General features: G+C 50.2%; 1 protein-coding gene across 1 annotated transcript; it reads right to left on the reverse strand.

Annotated features, from left to right (window-relative positions):
• Nucleotides 1-1,841: 1,841 nt before the first annotated feature.
• Nucleotides 1,842-4,306, reverse strand: LOC127305748 (serine/threonine-protein kinase RIPK). The gene is made up of 3 exons (XM_051336278.2): nucleotides 3,636-4,306; nucleotides 3,412-3,548; nucleotides 1,842-2,738 (listed from the first exon to the last, which is right to left on the reverse strand). Exons 1-3 carry the CDS (start codon nucleotides 4,186-4,188, stop codon nucleotides 2,085-2,087), a joined length of 1,344 nt encoding a protein of 447 aa, XP_051192238.1. The 5' UTR covers nucleotides 4,189-4,306; the 3' UTR covers nucleotides 1,842-2,084.
• Nucleotides 4,307-18,872: the final 14,566 nt, after the last annotated feature.

The raw sequence follows: 18,872 nt of genomic DNA on the forward strand, positions 1-18,872 counted from the left end.
TGTTATGTGTTCATTGGCCAATGATTGCAATGTGGCACAATGCAAGGAAAGGTACTCTTAGTAAATCTAGTCCTATGTGCAAGCACATTGCATATAGACTAGACTTGGTATGTGGACAGTCTCTTTGCATTCTGTGTGACCCTATATATGAGGCTTTCTTGTGTTCATTCTTGATGTGAGCCTATGATGCATGTTGATGCTAATTGTTGACATTGTTGATTGCACTATAGGTGTATGATACATTTATGTTTCTTCTGCATGCTCATATCGACCTTGGCACACCGGTGGAGGTTGCCGGTGAGGGTCCTAGCAAGAGGCCTTGAGGAAGGAAGGCTAACGTCGTCCACTTCCACGAGGATGTGGGTCAAGAGAGCTTCCTCCACATCATCTTAAACCGGACCATGGGCTTCTCCCAATTCCTACGAAGTTCGTGGAATGTATCGGACCCATCCCCGGGAAGATCACCGTTGTCACAACACTGGGTGCAGCTGGAGGATGACCACCAAGTTCCATGAAAATAGGGCGATCATCGATCACGGGTGGGAAGTGATGTGGGCATTACCCTTCGGGTACCCAACATTGGCCTACCTCCTTTGGCCCAACAAGGGATCCATGAAGATCACCGCAACCCAAGATGGATCAATACATCAGTTGCGATGGAGGAAAGGTAGAAGGAGATGGATTCTTGATGGACAAGGCAAGGAAACGTCGAATACATAAAGGATAGATCAGATCTCATTGTAACCTAGTTGAATCCGAGCAGGACTCTCGGGACCTGGCCTCTTATATAAAGGCCAGGAGAGGGCATGCCGGAGGACACCGATTCAACCAACACAATCCCGCATACACCAAACCCTAGAAACCTTGCCTTCCGGCGAGTTCACCACAACGCAGTCCATCGGCTGCCCCATTGTAACCCTTATTCATCGATAAATCAAGATCAGACAACCAACAGTAAGGGTTTTACCTCATCGAGGGCTCCAAACCTGGGTAAATCTCGCCTTTTGTTCGTCTGGTATCCGATGTCTCGTGCTAACATGCAGGATTCCGTCAACCCTATGCCCATCATGGTGGGCATTGCCGAGGAGCCCCTTGCCAGGAAGCTTTGCCGTTGCCCATAAACTGCATGTTGGCCAGGTCCTGACATTCCACAAGGAGGCCCCGAGAATCTACATAGTCATCATCTTCGACTTCACATCCACTAAGGTCATGACCAAGTGCACGGACCACGGAGATACCACCAGGTTGGTCGTCATGGAAGAAGAAGTTTGAAGTTGTCTTTTTATGTCTTGCTCGTGTCGATGAACTAAGGTCGTTTAAGTTGTGTCCGAAACTTGTGTGTCGTTGAACTATCATCAGTGTAGTTGTGTCCGAAACTTGGTCCCGTGTGTCCATGACCTATCATCGTAGTACTTGTGTCTGAATCTTGACTGTTGCAATGTTATTTCCTTCTGTACTATTCAACTATGCCTGGTAACCTCACCACAACAAAGAAGAGGTAACCAGACTCATATTTCTGGTGGCAACTAAACATGTGGCTCGTGGTATTGGGTTGCTCCATAGCCTTTAAATTGAGCTACTAAACAACCTCTAACGAAATCTCCAGCGGCAAAAGAAAACCCCTTCGCGAGTAACCAAACGGATGGCAGAATCCGTGGCTCGTTCCGAAGGCACAATGAACTTGCCAGCCAGTCTAGGCTACCAAACAGTTCATAATTTACCAAGAACTTGTTTTTTTTAACAGTGTTTTTGAGTCGGTTTCTTCATGGCTCTGCGTGACAATAAGGTCTTGTTGCTGCTGATGTTCCGTTAAAAAGACACATCGCAGATAACAAATCATGGGAATCGAGAATACTATCACCAATTCACCATAGCAAGATACAAAACAAGAGTTCTTTGCCCCTAAAAAACTAGTAACACGTACCTTTTGCTCTTGTGACGAAGAATTAACATCACCAAGAAAAGAATCAACGAACATAGTACACGTTTACACTTGCTGCTTGGCACTATATGTACAGTTTGAACGATTTGGACACAAAAAGTAAGAACGCGCGCGCTTACTGAAATAAAAGCGTGCACTGCTCCTACGCCCCTCTGTCCCTGCTCTGCCTGGGCGAGCCGGCGCCCTCGCTTCCGGCCACCGAGCTCGCGTACGGCCGGTGCCTGCCGACCCTCTGCACGGCCATTTTCTTCATGGCCGTCGCCTCGCCGCCGCCACGGCCGTTTTCCTTGTCAGCCTCGGACGTATCAGGGACGACGTCGACCGGCGGCGCGGTGTAGACGAAGGTGCCGACGCCCAGGCCGTCGCGCATGCTGAGCAGCGGCTCGAGGGCGTCGACGACCTCGCACATGGTGGGGCGCGTCCTGGGCACGCTGCGCAGGCAGTTGTACGCCACCATGGCGGCCTTGGCCGCCGCCTCCTCCGAGTAGCTGCCCTCCAGGCTCGGGTCCATCACGCGGTGCAGCCTGTCCGGCCGCCGCAGGTAGGGGCGCGCCCAGTCCACCAGGTTCTGCTCCCTCCCCTTGCGGCGCTTGTCGACGCTGCGGCGGCCCGTGAGCAGCTCGAGGAGGACGACGCCGTAGCTGTAGACGTCGCTCTTGGCCGTGAGGTGGCCCGTGAGGATGTACTCCGGCGCCGCGTATCCATGGGTGCCCATGACGGCGGTGGAGACGTGCGTCTCCTCGCCCACCGGCCCCTCCTTCGCCAGCCCGAAGTCCGACAGCTTCGCCGTGTAGTCCTGCAATACGCAAGCATCACAGTTAGTCGAGATCACATCAACGTGTATATACTGATTACGCACGCTGATTTCGTGTTTGAAAAGAATCTGATGCCGGCGTGTGCGCGTGTTTAACATGATGTTCATGCACAATTCTTATTTGCTTTGCTGATAGTGGAAGTGTACCGAACTGTTTTGTTTTTGACATTTTCGCGTTGTTAACTAGCTAGTGTGTCAAGCAAGGTGGTTAGTTGACTAGGCAACTGATTTAGACATGAGCGACTATGTCATACAGTACACTTGTAGTTTCCAGACGGCGCTAATATAACCTGATCTAGGAGAATTAAGCCAACAACCAATTTTGTATTCTCAACATACCTGCTAATCGTGACAGGGACATATCCTGACTCGGTGTGAGCGATAAACCGATTCTATGCTAGCTGCTTTTGGTAAGTAGCTAGTTTTAAAATCGCAATGGTTTGTTGGCCGGCATTACGGAAGATTTAGTCCCGTAGTATAGTGTATAATAACAGAAACCGACAGGGATTTGCCAACTATAGCTAGTCTGAAACGTGCTTGCCTGTTCGTAGGATATACATGGAAACGGTTCACCATATCTATAGTCGTGCGTGCGTATACAAGTATATACTATGAAGGGAATAATGGAGCTGGTAGGTAGGTAGTAGGTACTGACCGATTCGAGCAGGATGTTGGAGGCCTTGAAGTCCCTGTAGATGACCGGCGTCTCGGCCTCGTGCAGGAAGGACAGCCCCTTGGCCGCCCCCACCGCGATCTTGAGCCTCGTCGCCCACGGCAAGGTCGACAGCACATCTGCACAACAGAAATCATCTGAAATTAGCATCCATCTATGAAAAACCTAACCGTGATTAAATCAAGGAACAAGAACTCTGTTCTTACTCTGGAAGAGGTGGTCCTCGAGGCTTCGTCGTGCCATGAACTCGTAGACGAGCATCCGGTGGTGGTCCTCGATGCAGTACCCGACGAGCTTGACGAGGTGCGGGTGGGTGAGCTGCATGCCGAGGTAGACCACCTCCGCCAGCCACTCGCGGTGTCCCTGGGGCCCGTCGGCGTCCAGGGCCTTCACGGCGACGTGCTGGGGCTCGATCCCCGGCACGATCCTGTCGTCGAGGAAGCCCTTGTAGACGGGGCCGAACCCGCCCTCGCCGACCTTGTTGGTGGCGGCGAAGTTGCGGGTGGCGAGCCGGAGCTCGGCGTAGGTGAAGGCGTGCATCCCGGAGGAGGCGAGGGTCCGGGAGAGGTCGTCGACGGGGAGGGTGCGCAGGCGCGCCGTGGAGCTCTGCACCCGCCGCATGGACCGCTTCTTGGGCTTGGTTTTGGTGCACGGCGACTTCTTGGCGGCGGCGGGGGTGGTCCCGTCGTCGTTCCCCACCGCCGCTGGGTCGACGACGGCGCCGCGCGGGGCGAAGCAGCCGAACAGCATCGCCCTCATGGTGGTGTTGCAGCTGGTTTTCTTTGTTGGAAGGTGGATGTTTCTCGCGTTCTTGTGTTTCTGAAGGAGCTTGATGGGATCAGGAATGGTGGAATTGATGGATGATGGAGTTGACAAGATCTGGAGGGGTATATATAACGGGGCAGCTGGTGTGGTGTGGACCGATCGTCGCGCGCCGTGTGGTTGGTCGGATGGGGTACGGACGTCGTCATGGGAGCGTGATGATTTGACCTGCAGGCCTGAGCGACGCGGCCGTTGCGCGCGTTAATTTAATCTGGGTGGTTTGCCTGCTGAGTGGTGACGTTGATGCCTGATGGTGGCGAAGCTTTTTTTCGTTGGCTGGATTGGTGAACGTGACTCGCTCAAACTAAACTAGTGAAGGTGAGCGACTATTCGCTCCATGGAAGAAGAAGAAGCAGCTGGATGGATGGATGGCAGTGGCAGGACGGCATCTCATGTAGTATGTACGTATTACAGCGATCGGTGCATGTATATGTGATATCTGAGTCCGTCACGACAGTTACCGCCGTGTGTTGTCAATTCATTGTTTAGGCAATGCTGTGAATTCTTCGACTGCACAAAAGAATAGTTCTTTCCTGTACTATTCTTGGAAATCGTCCCGCTATATTATTAATATACTACTTCTGTAGGTCGCCGAGTCTAGAAACCAAAGAAAATGCTCGTCAATAACAAAAAAACACGCCCAAAAGAAGAAAATAAAAGACAAAATGGAGATAGAGACGGATCGATGCATGTATGTGTGATATCTGAGTTTGTCATGACAGCTACAGTGTGGTGTCAATTTGTTGCTTTGGCAGTGCTGTGAATCCTTCCACTACACACGCTTCTTTCATTAGGAATTATAAGGCCTACGTATATCCCTAAACCATTAATTAATTTGATAAATATAAAATAAATTGTACATCATAAAAATTACATTACTATTAGAAAGTAGAACATAGAAATGCTATTTGACTCTCTGGGTGCAAAACATTATTTTGCACCCAACATAGTTTACATTGTTACATCCATAATATTATGTTGTTGTATACAAATAATTACGTTCATATTGGCTCACAACAAAAAAAATCGACATAAGAAACTCAATGTATGAGTCACTACAGTGTAAAATACATCAAAAATACGCATTTTATGTCGTATTTCTGTACTTCATGTAAATATTTTTTGTTTGCCATCTCTACTTTTTTTCTTATGTTCTACTCGAAGTAAGGCAAAATTTACGTAACGTAAAAAATATTTACGGTTTAAAAGATACATGGTGAGTGTAGAATAGCTATTGTGCACCCTAGGTCAAATAGTGCGACTCAAGTAGAACATATATATTTTACAATATATAAATTTTATTACATCGGTATTTACGACTTTGGAATATGCGCCAGCTTTATAATCTCTAACAGCGCCAGTAATAGCTGATTCAAAACTGATTAATGGAGAAAAGAGGGCAATATGAGTATTCGAACGGGTGCACCCGCCTCTTATTTTACGGGCTAGCGTGACGCAACGAAATTTAGTCGTGGCGTCGGGTTGGTCGGATCGAGCATGGATGGGTTGGGTCGGCGGACTGGACCAGTTTCGGTATGAATGCATACAGGTTACTCCAAGTTTTATACAGTACAAGCTTCGTGGCATCGATCCATCTCGAATCAACAATGTTTTACTGAAGCTACGTACATACGTGATCAGGTATGAATTAGGTGTGAAACCATATACTGATACATACTGATATAGGTAAGGCAGCCGGCCGGTAATCTTTCTGCGCTCGGATAGAATGTGAAACGGATGATGTGATTTAGTTTGACCCTGACCAGAGCGGATCGAGCAGCGCGAGAGCGGTAAATTGGTCGATCCGTGTGGTTTGCGCGGCGATGTTGATGGAGAGGAAAGCTTTCTCGTTTTCATCTCGGCTGTTTCTGTTAAAGGTGAATGTGACTAGCTACTTCGCTCTGCGAAAATGGCGAACGTGTAGCTAGCTAGCTGGCTGACAAGGATATGCATGTAAACTGTACTTCACGTACTCTGTAGCTAGTCTCATGTTGGACAGGTGTTGCACTTGCACTTGCCCAAAAAAGTTTGCGGTGTAACGTTGATGCCTGATGGATGGTGGAGGAGCTTCTTTCGTTGGCTGGATTGGTGAAAAGGTGAACGCGACTCTCAAACCGAACAGGTGAAGGTGAACGACTATTCGCTCTATGGAACAAGATGATTGACAGTGGCAGAGGAAGGTGGACGGCATCTCATATACGTATACGATTTTTTTCAATAAGAAATATATTAACATCAGGAATACCGATACGAATTACAGCGATCGGTGATATATGATACTGTATCAGAGTTCGTCACGACAGTTACAGTATGTTGTCAATTCATTTTTTAGGCAATGCCGTAAATTCCTGGACTACTACACCAAAGACTTGTTCTTTTATACAGATCTAGGTAATTCAACGGAATTTAGTTGTCGCAGCGGGGTTGGTCTTATGGAGCATGGATGGGTTGGGTCAGGGGCTGCTAGGATGTGTGGGGAATGCTTGTTTATTAACTTTTCCGAAGCTGTTTTGGCATGTACAATGGAATGATGTAAGCTTTTTATTATGCTTGGCGCGTTGGATTTTTTGCTTAGTTAGAGAAGAGAGAATGAAAAAAAATTATCTTCCTTTACCTAAGAGACGATCTCCTAAAAAAATAAGAGAATGCTACCATGTGTATTCCATGTCAACACAATTTCCCACTAAAACTAATTAATTTATAAAGATAATAATAGGAGATAACACATTTTACCATTTTTATTTAATGTTTTCTCTAGATAATGTGGACTGTCTTCTCTACTATTGTACATGCCCTAATGAATGCATTTGAGCAGAGATATGACATCGACCAATTGCAAAGCAATCACTACAGGAATGGAGCTAGACGCCGACGGCCAAACTGTACGCCGACGGCTTTTTATCGGGGCCGTCGGCGTACGGCCTCGCCGGGGCAGCTCAGGAAGCCGACCGTCGGCGTACACATACCGTCGGCGTAGAGGAGGCTACGCCGAGGGCAGCCGTCGGCGTCACCTTGGCCCTCGGCGTAGCACCGGCATCGCCTCTGGCCCAGCCCGCGCCGTCGTCGCCCGCTCACGGCGTCAGTCAGACGCCGACGGCCACCCTCGGCATAGGGCATGGACACCCTATGCCGACGGCCACCCTCGGCATATAGGATTTTTTTTATTTTTTTCCCTCTCTCATATTACTTTATAATATGTTTCTATTATTTATTTACTAGTATGAATTATGTAAAAAATGGTTCTATTTTTTTAGAATTCGTAGATGGCATATGTAGGTCCCATGGGTGACGCTCTTCGCAGACGGATCAACCGGAGCCACTAGGCCCAACATTTGCTATCGATGTACATATGGGTAGATCCGCGGGGTCCCCGCCCTACGGTTTCCCGAACCCTAACCCTAACCCTAACTGTAACCCTAACTCTAACCCTAACTCTAACCCTAACCGTAACCCTAACTCTAGCCCTAACCCTAACCCTAGGGTTTCCACATACATTGCTAACTCTAACCCTAACCCTAACCCTAACTCTAACCCTAACCCTAGGGTTTCCACATACATTGCTAACCCTAACTATAACCCTAACAGATCACTTGGTAAAACCCTAACCCTAGGGGTCCCGCCCTAGGGTTTCCCAAGAAACAGATCACCGGAGCGTCAGAATTGTTGGAAAACTTGCTTCTGCCCCTAACATACATGTACAAGTGTGATGTAAGGTTTGGCTAACCTTGGATGTACCCGGCGTTGACGATTTCCGCATAATGGGCTACCAGTTGGTAAAATCCGGGATCCGTATGTGGAAACCCCCGCCATGGCTCGAACGGAGCCTATTTTATGGTAAAGTATGCCCAACCTATGGTTTCCATGTACATATGTCCTAAACAAAGCAAAATAAATAAAAAAGTCCACTGGTAAACCCTCGCACGGAGAAAGCTATAGGGGTAGATGTGTGGGGTCCCCGCCCTAGGGTTTTCCAAGTAACAGACCACCGGAGCGTCGGAATCGCTAGAAAACTTGTGTGTGCCCACATGGCATGCACAAAAGTGATTTGAGATGGTTTTATATCCAAGGATACCCCCCAAGGTGTGTCCGGCTTCTCGGACAGGGGGTTCCTACACTTAGGCAGATTCTGGATGTATAGGGGGGAACTCCCTCGGAGGTGAACTGGAGAGAAAAGTGATACATTTAAGAACTTAAGACCCAGACACGATACAAAACACTTAAATAACTAGACCCACACACATACCAAAGCGCTTAAAGTACTAGACCCACACATGAACTGAAACACTTAAAGAACTACACCCACACACAGGAACCAACACACTTAAAGAACTACACCCACACAGGAACCAAAACACTTAAAGAACTAGACGCACACACAAACCAAAACATTTAAAGAACTACACCCACACACGAATAAAGCACTTAACGCTAGACACACGGACTCGACACACACACATATTAATCAGAGAAGTCGAAATCTTCGTCCTCGCTGGGGGTGTCCTCTGAAGCGGTGGTTGTGAAGATCCACGACCACCGTTCATCATCCTCCCCCCATGTCGACGCCTCTCCTTTGGCGTACTCTGCTTCAACCGCAGCCTTCCTCTGCCGCTTTCCCGCCCTCCTCTCTCTCCTGTACGTCTGCTTGTCCTTCCGTAATGCGCGCTCTCTGCCTCGACGGCTCCGGGATGGTCTCTGCGCCACTGTGCCATGAACTGCTCGTCCGCCTCGGTGGTATCAATCCGCCGCTGGCCAGACCTGTACCGCCGCGCTTCACCCTGTGAGCGAAGTAGCGGCTCAGTAGAGAGACTCTGAGCTTCCGTCAGAGACCTGACCTCCGGGAAGTTCATTTCGTGGCGCGACCGGCCAAACCTCCAAGCCGCAACGTCGTATGCGCGGGCAGCAGCCTCCTTCGTGTAGAAGGTGCCGAGCCACACACGCGTACTACCGGCGGTGATTTCAGCCGCGAAATGTCCCGCAGGCCGCAGGCAAACGCCGATGAAGCCCGTGTTGCTACGGCGACGAGGAGCCATCTCAGCGGCAGCTCAGCTCAGAGGATTTTGTGGTGCTGTTGGATGAGAGAAGTGATGAGGGGAGAAATGTTGCTGGTCTTTGTTAGTGGAGAAGACATGGCTATATATAGGCCGACGAGGGGCTGAAACGGCGGGAAAACTTGGCGGGAGAGAATGGGCGGGAAAGGGTGGGCGGGAAAACTTGGCGGGAGAGAATGAGCGGGAAAGGGTGGGCGGGAAAACTTGGCGGGAAATCATGGCGGGAAAAAAGGGCGGGGGAGAAGCAGTGGGAAAGGGTGAGCGGGAAAAAAGGGCGGGAGAGAAGTAGCAGGGCGGAGGTGAACCGGAGAGAAACTTGAGATCATATGGGATGATCCTTGTTTCCACATGTACCTATGACCTAACCAAGCTCAAATGGAGGCATATGCCCACCGGGGGACCCCGATGGGATGCGATCAAAGGGGTAGACCGCGCGGTCAACGTAACTAGGGTTTCATCGGAAATCGAGCATCGGATCTAGGGAATGGCCCCAAAACTTGTGTGTGTCCACATGGAATGCACAAAAGTGATTTGAGATGGTTTTATATCCAAGGCTACCCTCCCAGGTGTGTCCGGCTTCTCGGACAGGGGGTTCCTACACTTAGGCAGATTCTGCATGTATAGGGGGGAACTCCCTCGGAGTTGAACCGGAGAGAAACTTGGGATCATATGGGATGATCCTTGTTTCCAAATGTACCTATGACCTAACCAAGCTCAAATGGAGGCATATTCCCACCGGGGGACCCCCGATGGGATGCAGTCAAAGGGGTAGACCGCGCGGTCAACAGAACTAGGGTTTCATCGGAAATCGAGCATCGGATCTAGGGAATGGCCCCAAAACTTGTGTGTGTCCACATGGCATGCACAAAGTTAATTTGAGATGGTTTTATATCCAAGGCTACCCCCCCAGGTGTGTCCGGCTTCTCGGACAGGGGGTTCCTACACTTAGGCAGATTCTGCATGTATAGGAGGGAACTCCCTCGGAGTTGAACCGGAGAGAAACTTGGGATCATATGGGATGATCCTTGTTTCCACATGTACCTATGACCTAACCAAGCTCAAATGGAGGCATATGCCCACCGGGGGACCCCCGATGGGATGCAGTCAAAGGGGTAGACCGCGCGGTCAACAGAACTAGGGTTTCATCGGAAATCGAGCATCGGATCTAGGGAATGGCCCCAAAACTTGTGTGTGTCCACATGGAATGCACAAAAGTGATTTGAGATGGTTCTATATCCAAGGCTACCCCCCAGGTGTGTCCGGCTTCTCGGACAGGGGGTTCCTACACTTAGGCAGATTCTGCATGTATAGGGGGGAACTCCCTCGGAGTTGAACCGGAGAGAAACTTGGGATCATATGGGATGATCCTTGTTTTCCCATGTACCTATGACCTAACCAAGCTCAAATGGAGGCATATGCCCACCGGGGGACCCCCGATGGGATGCAGTCAAAGGGGTAGACCGCGCGGTCAACAGAACTAGGGTTTCATCGGAAATCGAGCATCGGATCTAGGGAATGGCCCCAAAACTTGTGTGTGTCCACATGGAATGCACAAAAGTGATTTGAGATGGTTTTATATCCAAGGCTACCCCCAAGTGTGTCCGGCTTCTCGGACGGGGGTTACTACACTTAGGCGGTCTGCATGTATAGGGGGAACTCCTCGGAGGTGAACCGGAGAGAAACTTGAGATCATCTGTGATGATCCTTGTGTCCTCATGTACCTATGCCCTAACCAAGCTCAAATGGAGGCATATGCCCACCGGGGGACCCCCGATGGGATGCAGTCAAAGGGGTAGACCGGGCGGTCAACAGAACTAGGGTTTCGTCGGAAATCGAGCATCGGATCTAGGGAATGGCCCCAAAACTTGTGTGTGTCCACATGGAATGCACAAAAGTGATTTGAGATGGTTTTATATCCAAGGCTACCCCCCAGGTGTGTCCGGCTTCTCGGACAGGGGGTTCCTACATTTAGTCAGATTCTGCATGTATAGGGGGGAACTCCCTTGGAGGTGAACCGGAGAGAAACTTGAGATCATATGGGATGATCCTTGTTTCCACATGTACCTATGACCTAACCAAGCTCAAATGGAGGCATATTCCCACCGGGGGCCCCCCGATGGGATGCAGTCAAAGGGGTAGACCGCGCGGTCAACAGAACTAGGTCTTCGTCGGAAATCGAGCATCGGATCTAGGGAATGGCCCAAAAACTTGTGTGTATCCACATGGAATGCACAAAAGTGATTTGAGATGGTTTTATATCCAAGGCTACCCCCCCAGGTGTGTCCGGCTTCTCGGACAGGGGGTTCCTACACTTAGGCAGATTCTGCATGTATAGTGGGGAACTCTCTCGGAGGTGAACCGGAGAGAAACTTGAGATCATATGTGATAATCCTTGTTTCCACATGTACCTATGACCTAACCAAGCTCAAATGGAGGCATATGCCCACCGGGGGACCCCCGATGGGATGCAGTCAAAGGGGTAGACCGCGCGGTCAATAGAACTTGGGTTTCGTCGGAAATCGAGCATCGGATCTAGGGAATGGCCCCAAAACTTGTGTGTGTCCACATGGAATGCACAAAAGTGATTTGAGATGGTTTTATATCCAAGGCTACCCCCCCAGGTGTGTCCGGCTTCTCGGACAGGGGTTACTACACTTAGGCGGGTCTGCATGTATAGGGGGAACTCCCTCGGAGGTGAACCGGAGAGAAACTTGAGATCATATGTGATGATCCTTGTTTCCACATGTACCTATGACCTAACCAAGCTCAAATGGAGGCATATGCCCACCGGGGACCCCGATGGGATACGATCAAAGGGGTAGACCGCGCGGTCAACGTAACTAGGGTTTCGTCGTAAATAGAGCATTGGATATAGGGAATGGCCCCAAAACTTGTGTGTGTCCACATGGAATGCACAAAAGTGATTTGAGATGGTTTTATATCCAAGGCTACCCCCAGTGTGTCCGGCTTCTCGGACAGAGGGGTTACTACACTTAGGCGGTCTGCATGTATAGGGGAACTCCCTCGGAGGTGAACCGGAGAGAAACTTGAGATCATATGTGATGATCCTTGTTTCCACATGTACCTATGACCTAACCAAGCTCAAATGGAGGCATATGCCCACCGGGGGACCCCCGATGGGATGCAGTCAAAGGGGTAGACCGCGCGGTCAACAGAACTAGGGTTTCGTCGGAAATCGAGCATCGGATCTAGGGAATGGCCCCAAAACTTGTGTGTGTCCACATGAAATGCACAAAAGTGATTTGAGATGGTTTTATATCCAAGGCTACCCCCCCAGGTGTGTCCGGCTTCTCGGACAGGGGGTTACTACACTTAGGCGGTCTCGCATGTATAGGGGGAACTCCCTCGGAGGTGAACCGGAGAGAAACTTGAGATCATATGGGATGATCCTTGTTTCCACATGTACCTATGACCTAACCAAGCTCAAATGGAGGCATATGCCCACCGGGGGACCCCCGATGGGATGCAGTCAAAGGGGTAGACCGCGCGGTCAACAGAACTAGGGTTTCGTCGAAAATCGAGCATCGGATCTAGGGAATGGCCCCAAAACTTGTGTGTATCCACATGGAATGCACAAAAGTGATTTGAGATGGTTTTATATCCAAGGCTACCCCCCAGGTGTGTCCGGCTTCTCGGACAGGGGGTTCCTACACTTAGGCAATTTCTGCATGTATAGGGGGGAACTCCCTCGGAGTTGAACCGGAGAGAAACTTGAGATCATATGGGATGATCCTTGTTTCGAAATGTACCTATGACCTAACCAAGCTCAAATGGAGGCATATGCCCACCGGGGGACCCCCGATGGGATGCAGTCAAAGGGGTAGACCGCGCGGTCAACAGAACTAGGGTTTCGTCGGAAATCGAGCATCATATGTAGGGAATGGCCCCAAAACTTGTGTGTGTCCACATGGAATGCACAAAAGTGATTTGAGATGGTTTTATATCCAAGGCTACCCCCCCAGGTGTGTCCGGCTTCTCGGACAGGGGGTTCCTACACTTAGGCAGATTCTGCATGTATAGGGGGGAACTCCCTCGGAGTTGAACCGGAGAGAAACTTGAGATCATATGGGATGATCCTTGTTTCCACATGTACCTATGACCTAACCAAGCTCAAATGGAGGCATATGCCCACCGGGGGAGCCCCGATGGGATGCAGTCAAAGGGGTAGACCGCGCGGTCAACAGAACTAGGGTTTCGTCGGAAATCGAGCATCTGATGTAGGGAATGGCCCCAAAACTTGTGTGTGTCCACATGGAATGCACAAAAGTGATTTGAGATGGTTTTATATCCAAGGCTACCCCCCCCCAGGTGTGTCCGGCTTCTCGGACAGGGGGTTCCTACACTTAGGCGGTCTCGCATGTATAGGGGGGAACTCCCTCGGAGTTGAACCGGAGAGAAACTTGAGATCATATGGGATGATCCTTGTTTCCACATGTACCTATGACCTAACCAAGCTCAAATGGAGGCATATGCCCACCGGGGGAGCCCCGATGGGATGCAGTCGAAGGGGTAGACCGCGCGGTCAACAGAACTAGGGTTTCGTCGGAAATCGAGCATCGGATCTAGGGAATGGCCCCAAAACTTGTGTGTGTCCACATGGAATGCACAAAAGTGATTTGAGATGGTTTTATATCCAAGGCTAACCACCCAGGTCAGTCCGGCTTCTCGGTCAGGGGGTTCCTACACTTAGGCGGATTACGCATGTATAGGGGGAACTCCTCGGAGTTGAACCGGAGAGAAACTTGAGATCATATGGGATGATCCTTGTTTCCAAATGTACCTATGACCTAACCAAGCTCAAATGGAGGCATATGCCCACCGGGGACCCCCGATGGGATGCGATCAAAGGGGTAGACCGCGCGGTCAACGTAACTAGGGTTTCGTCGGAAATCGAGCATCGGATGTAGGGAATGGCCCCAAAACTTGTGTGTGTCCACATGGAATGCACAAAAGTGATTTGAGATGGTTTTATATCCAAGGCTACCCCCCCGTGTGTGTCGGCTTCTCGGACGGGGGTTCCTACACTTAGGCGGTTACGCATGTATAGGGGGAACTCCTCGGAGTTGAACCGGAGAGAAACTTGAGATCATATGGGATGATCCTTGTTTCCACATGTACCTATGACCTAACCAAGCTCAAATGGAGGCATATGCCCACCGGGGAGCCCCGATGGGATGCGATCAAAGGGGTAGACCGCGCGGTCAACGAGAACTAGGGTTTCGTCAGAAATCGAGCATCGGATGTAGGGAATGGCCCCAAAACTTGTGTGTGTCCACATGGAATGCACAAAAGTGATTTGAGATGGTTTTATATCCAAGGCTACCCCCCCAGGTGTGTCCGGCTTCTCGGACAGGGGGTTCCTACACTTAGGCAGATTCTGCATATATAGGGGGGAACTCCCTCGGAGTTGAACCGGAGAGAAACTTGAGATCATATGGGATGATCCTTGTTTCCAAATGTACCTATGACCTAACCAAGCTCAAATGGAGGCATATGCCCACCGGGGGACCCCCGATGGGATGCAGTCAAAGGGGTAGACCGCCCGGTCAACAGAACTAGGGTTTCGTCAGAAATCGAGCATCGGATGTAGGGAATGGCCCCAAAACTTGTGTGTGTCCACATGGAATGCACAAAAGTGATTTGAGATGGTTTTATATCCAAGGCTACCCCCAGGTGTGTCGGCTTCTCGGACGGGGTTCCTACACTTAGGCGGTCTGCATGTATAGGGGGAACTCCCTCGGAGTTGAACCGGAGAGAAACTTGAGATCATATGGGATGATCCTTGTTTCCACATGTACCTATGACCTAACCAAGCTCAAATGGAGGCATATGCCCACCGGGGGAGCCCCGATGGGATGCAGTCAAAGGGTTAGACCGCGCGGTCAACAGAACTAGGGTTTCGTCGGAAATCGAGCATCAGATGTAGGGAATGGCCCCAAAACTTGTGTGTGTCCACATGGAATGCACAAAAGTGATTTGAGATGGTTTTATATCCAAGGCTACCCCCCCGGTGTGTCCGGCTTCTCGGACGGGGGTTCCTACACTTAGGCGGTTCTGCATGTATAGGGGAACTCCCTCGGAGTTGAACCGGAGAGAAACTTGAGATCATATGGGATGATCCTTGTTTCGACATGTACCTATGACCTAACCAAGCTCAAATGGAGGCATATGCCCACCGGGGGACCCCCGATGGGATGCAGTCAAAGGGGTAGACCGCGTGGTCAACAGAACTAGGGTTTCGTCGGAAATCGAGCATCGGATCTATGCTTAACCCTTGACAACACCTGATGATAGATGTTTCTTTTATCTCCATTCAGTTGTACCTTGTGTAGTGGTGGTAGCAATTTGGTACAAACACATGGAATTCAATATCTAAGATGCATTCGTTCATAAGTTTATGTAGCTTCTAAATTTGAGGTGTATAACTTTTGATAAACTATTCTAATCACCCGGTTCCTAAGAAATTTGGTCAATTTTGTATTCCAAAAAAAATAAGAGAGAAAAAATAACAGAAAAATAAGAGAAAAAATAAAAAAATAGAAAAAAACTCTATGCTGACGGCCACCCTCGGCATATAGCCGGCCGTCGGCATATGGTGCCCGCGCCGCACCGTTACATGGGAGCTGGTCGAGCCAGACCAGCTCCCAACCCTAAACGCCCAAACTCGCCCCGCCAGCCTCTGCGCCCAAACTCGCCCCGCCGCCAGCCTCTTTGCCGCCCGCGCCCGCCCCTCGCCGTCGCCGGCCGCCCCGCCGCCGGCCGCCCGCTGCCCCTCCCGCCCCGGCCGCCCGCCGCCCCTGCCCCGCCCTCCTCTCCCCTCTCCCACCGCCCACCCGCTGCCCCGCCCCACCCCGGACCCCCTCCTCCCATCCCCCGCCCTCCTCTCCCCTATCCCGCCGCCGGCCTCCTCTCCCCTGCCCCCTCGCGCCGCTCTCCTCCTCCTCCTCGCGCCCGGCCCGCCGTCCCCTGGTCGGCCTCCTCCTCGCGCCCCGGCCTGCCGTCGCCATCACGGTAAGGGTCCTCTTTTTTTATTTTTGCATTAGGTTTAGTTGTTGTAATTAATAGAAATAGAAATTAAATTGTGTAATTGATATGAAATAGAAAGAAAGAAATAGTAATAGAAAATGAAATTGCAAATAGAAATGAAATGGAAATTGCAAATGTGAAATAGAAATGAAATTGAAATAGAAATTGCAAACAGAAATAGAAATTGCAAATAGAAATAGAAATAGAAATTGGAAATGTGAATGTGGAATTTGTTCTAATAATGTGAATTTATAATAGGCCATGTGGTGACCGCCTCGTCATGAGCACCCCGGCGTGACGATCCGGGATCTTGACGCACTTCTCGACGGTCGCCGACATCGACACTCGGTTGTTGGACTACTTCCTCTACAGCCGAGGGTGAGCTAAAACATCGCCTCCCCTTCTCCGCATTTTCTTATGTCACTAGATTCATTTTCCAAGTCCAGTTGCGTAACCTAGGTGTCACTTCCCGTCCGCGAGCGTTACGCGGATAAATATGCATTAGTGGTCCGCATATTTTGAACCGTAACGCTTGCGGCATTTACGGGACAGTCGGCGGATGCGTAGTTGTCTACGTTTTCCATGTTCTACTCCGGTCCGAGTCAGGATTTCGGCGGCGCCTCCCCGTTGTTCTCCGGATGCACATCCTCTCGGCTTTTTGCCGAGATGTGTATCGGGAGAGCAGCGGGGAGGTGCTGCCGAAATTCTGACTTGGACCGGGGTAGAGCATGGAGAACGTAGCCAACTACGGATCCGGCGGCTGCTAGGAGCCCACCTAGTAGAGATGTAGGTTGATGCATGTGTTTCGCCCGGTAAAATAAATAAAAATATGATGCATTTAATTTCCTATTTGATATAAATGCTATGTCTGTGGTTTGGCTCCCAATAAAGCAGAGGATGGCTGATAATGGATGGATGTACAATGAGCGTGTTAGTGCGACTGAGAAAACAGATGAGTGGATAAGGAAGACCCATTTTCTAGTGAATGAGTTAGCGCGTGGTACAAAGGGGCTGGTTCGGGCACTTTGCCCCTGTGTTCGCTGCGTGAAGCGTCAACGTCGTGGGAAGGATGAAATGTATAGACACCTTCTGCAATATGGGTATATGCATGGGTACGTCACGGAAATCGACTTTGATGAGCGCGAACGTGACAGAGGTGAGGTGATGCGGCAGCGGCTCAATGGCAATGCGTACGATGGAATTAGAGACTTTCTAGATGATCTCGTCCATGCCGATGTCCCGGATTCGCCACCTCCAGAACCGGAGGCGCCGCCAGAACCGGAGGCGCCGCCAGAACCGGAGGAACCAGAGCCAACCGCGAAGGCCTTCTATGATATGATTGCCGCGGCTAAGAGGCCTCTGTATGAGGGCGCCGCGATTTCTCAGCTCGATGCCATCTCCCAATGTCTAGCCGACAAGACCCGGTACAACACCACCCGTGAGGGCTTTGAAGCAAGTCTGAAAACAACTGGTAACATGTTGCCCAAAGATCATTGTCTGCCTCAAAGCCTGCACGCGACGAGGAGAATGATGAAGGACCTCAACATGGATTATCAAAGGATAGACTGTTGTCCGAAAGGCTGCGTTCTATTTTGGAGACAGTATGCGGAGGACAAGTACTGTCCCATCTGTAAGCAGTCTAGGTATGAAGAGGTAACGGGAAAGGATGGTCAGGTGAGGCAGTCAAGCACCGCAAAGTCGATTCTTCGATATCTCCCATTCATAAAAAGAATCCAGCGGCTTTACATGCACGAGGAGACAGCCAAACAGATGACGTGGCACAAGTATGGGAAGAGATTCGTGGACGAAAACAAGAAGTTGAAGATGGGACATCCATCCGATGGTACGGCATGGAAGAACTTCGATACAAAACACCGCCTTAAGGCAGCCGAGGCTCGGAATGTCAGAATTGCGATAGCAACAGATGGCTTCAATCCATATGGTATGTCCAATGCCAATTACAGTTGCTGGCCCGTGTTTGTTATTCCGCTCAATCTCCCTCCCGGAGTCCTAATGACGAGGAAGACCATGTTTCTGTCGCTGATCATTCCAGGCCCTCATTACCCGGGGAAGAATTTGAGTGTCTACATGCAGCTGATTGTGAAAGATTTGAACCACTCTTGGCACCACGGGACATTGACGTACGACCGAGCATCGAAGACAAACTTCTACATGAGAGTTTGGTTGCAGTATACCATGCATGACATGCCCGGGTACGCCCTAACATGTGGATGGTGTACAGCTGGTAAGTGGCCATGCCCAGTGTGCAGGCATCGGCTTGAGTTCCTTTGGCTACAGAAGGGTCGCAAGTATGTTGCGTTTGACACGAATCGACAGTTCCTCAAAAGGAGGCATCCGTTTAGAGAAGACAAAAAGAACTTCAAGAAGGGCAAAGTTGTGCATGAAAAAAAAGATGTGCCGAAGTTTGATGGTACACTTGTTGAAGCCGAGCTACGTGCTCTCGTGCCGGCAGCGACGCCAACTGGCCATCAATTTGAGGGATATGGTGTAACGCACAACTGGACT

This window comes from Lolium perenne, chromosome 6, assembly GCF_019359855.2.
Source record: "Lolium perenne isolate Kyuss_39 chromosome 6, Kyuss_2.0, whole genome shotgun sequence".
Taxonomy (NCBI): domain Eukaryota; kingdom Viridiplantae; phylum Streptophyta; class Magnoliopsida; order Poales; family Poaceae; genus Lolium; species Lolium perenne.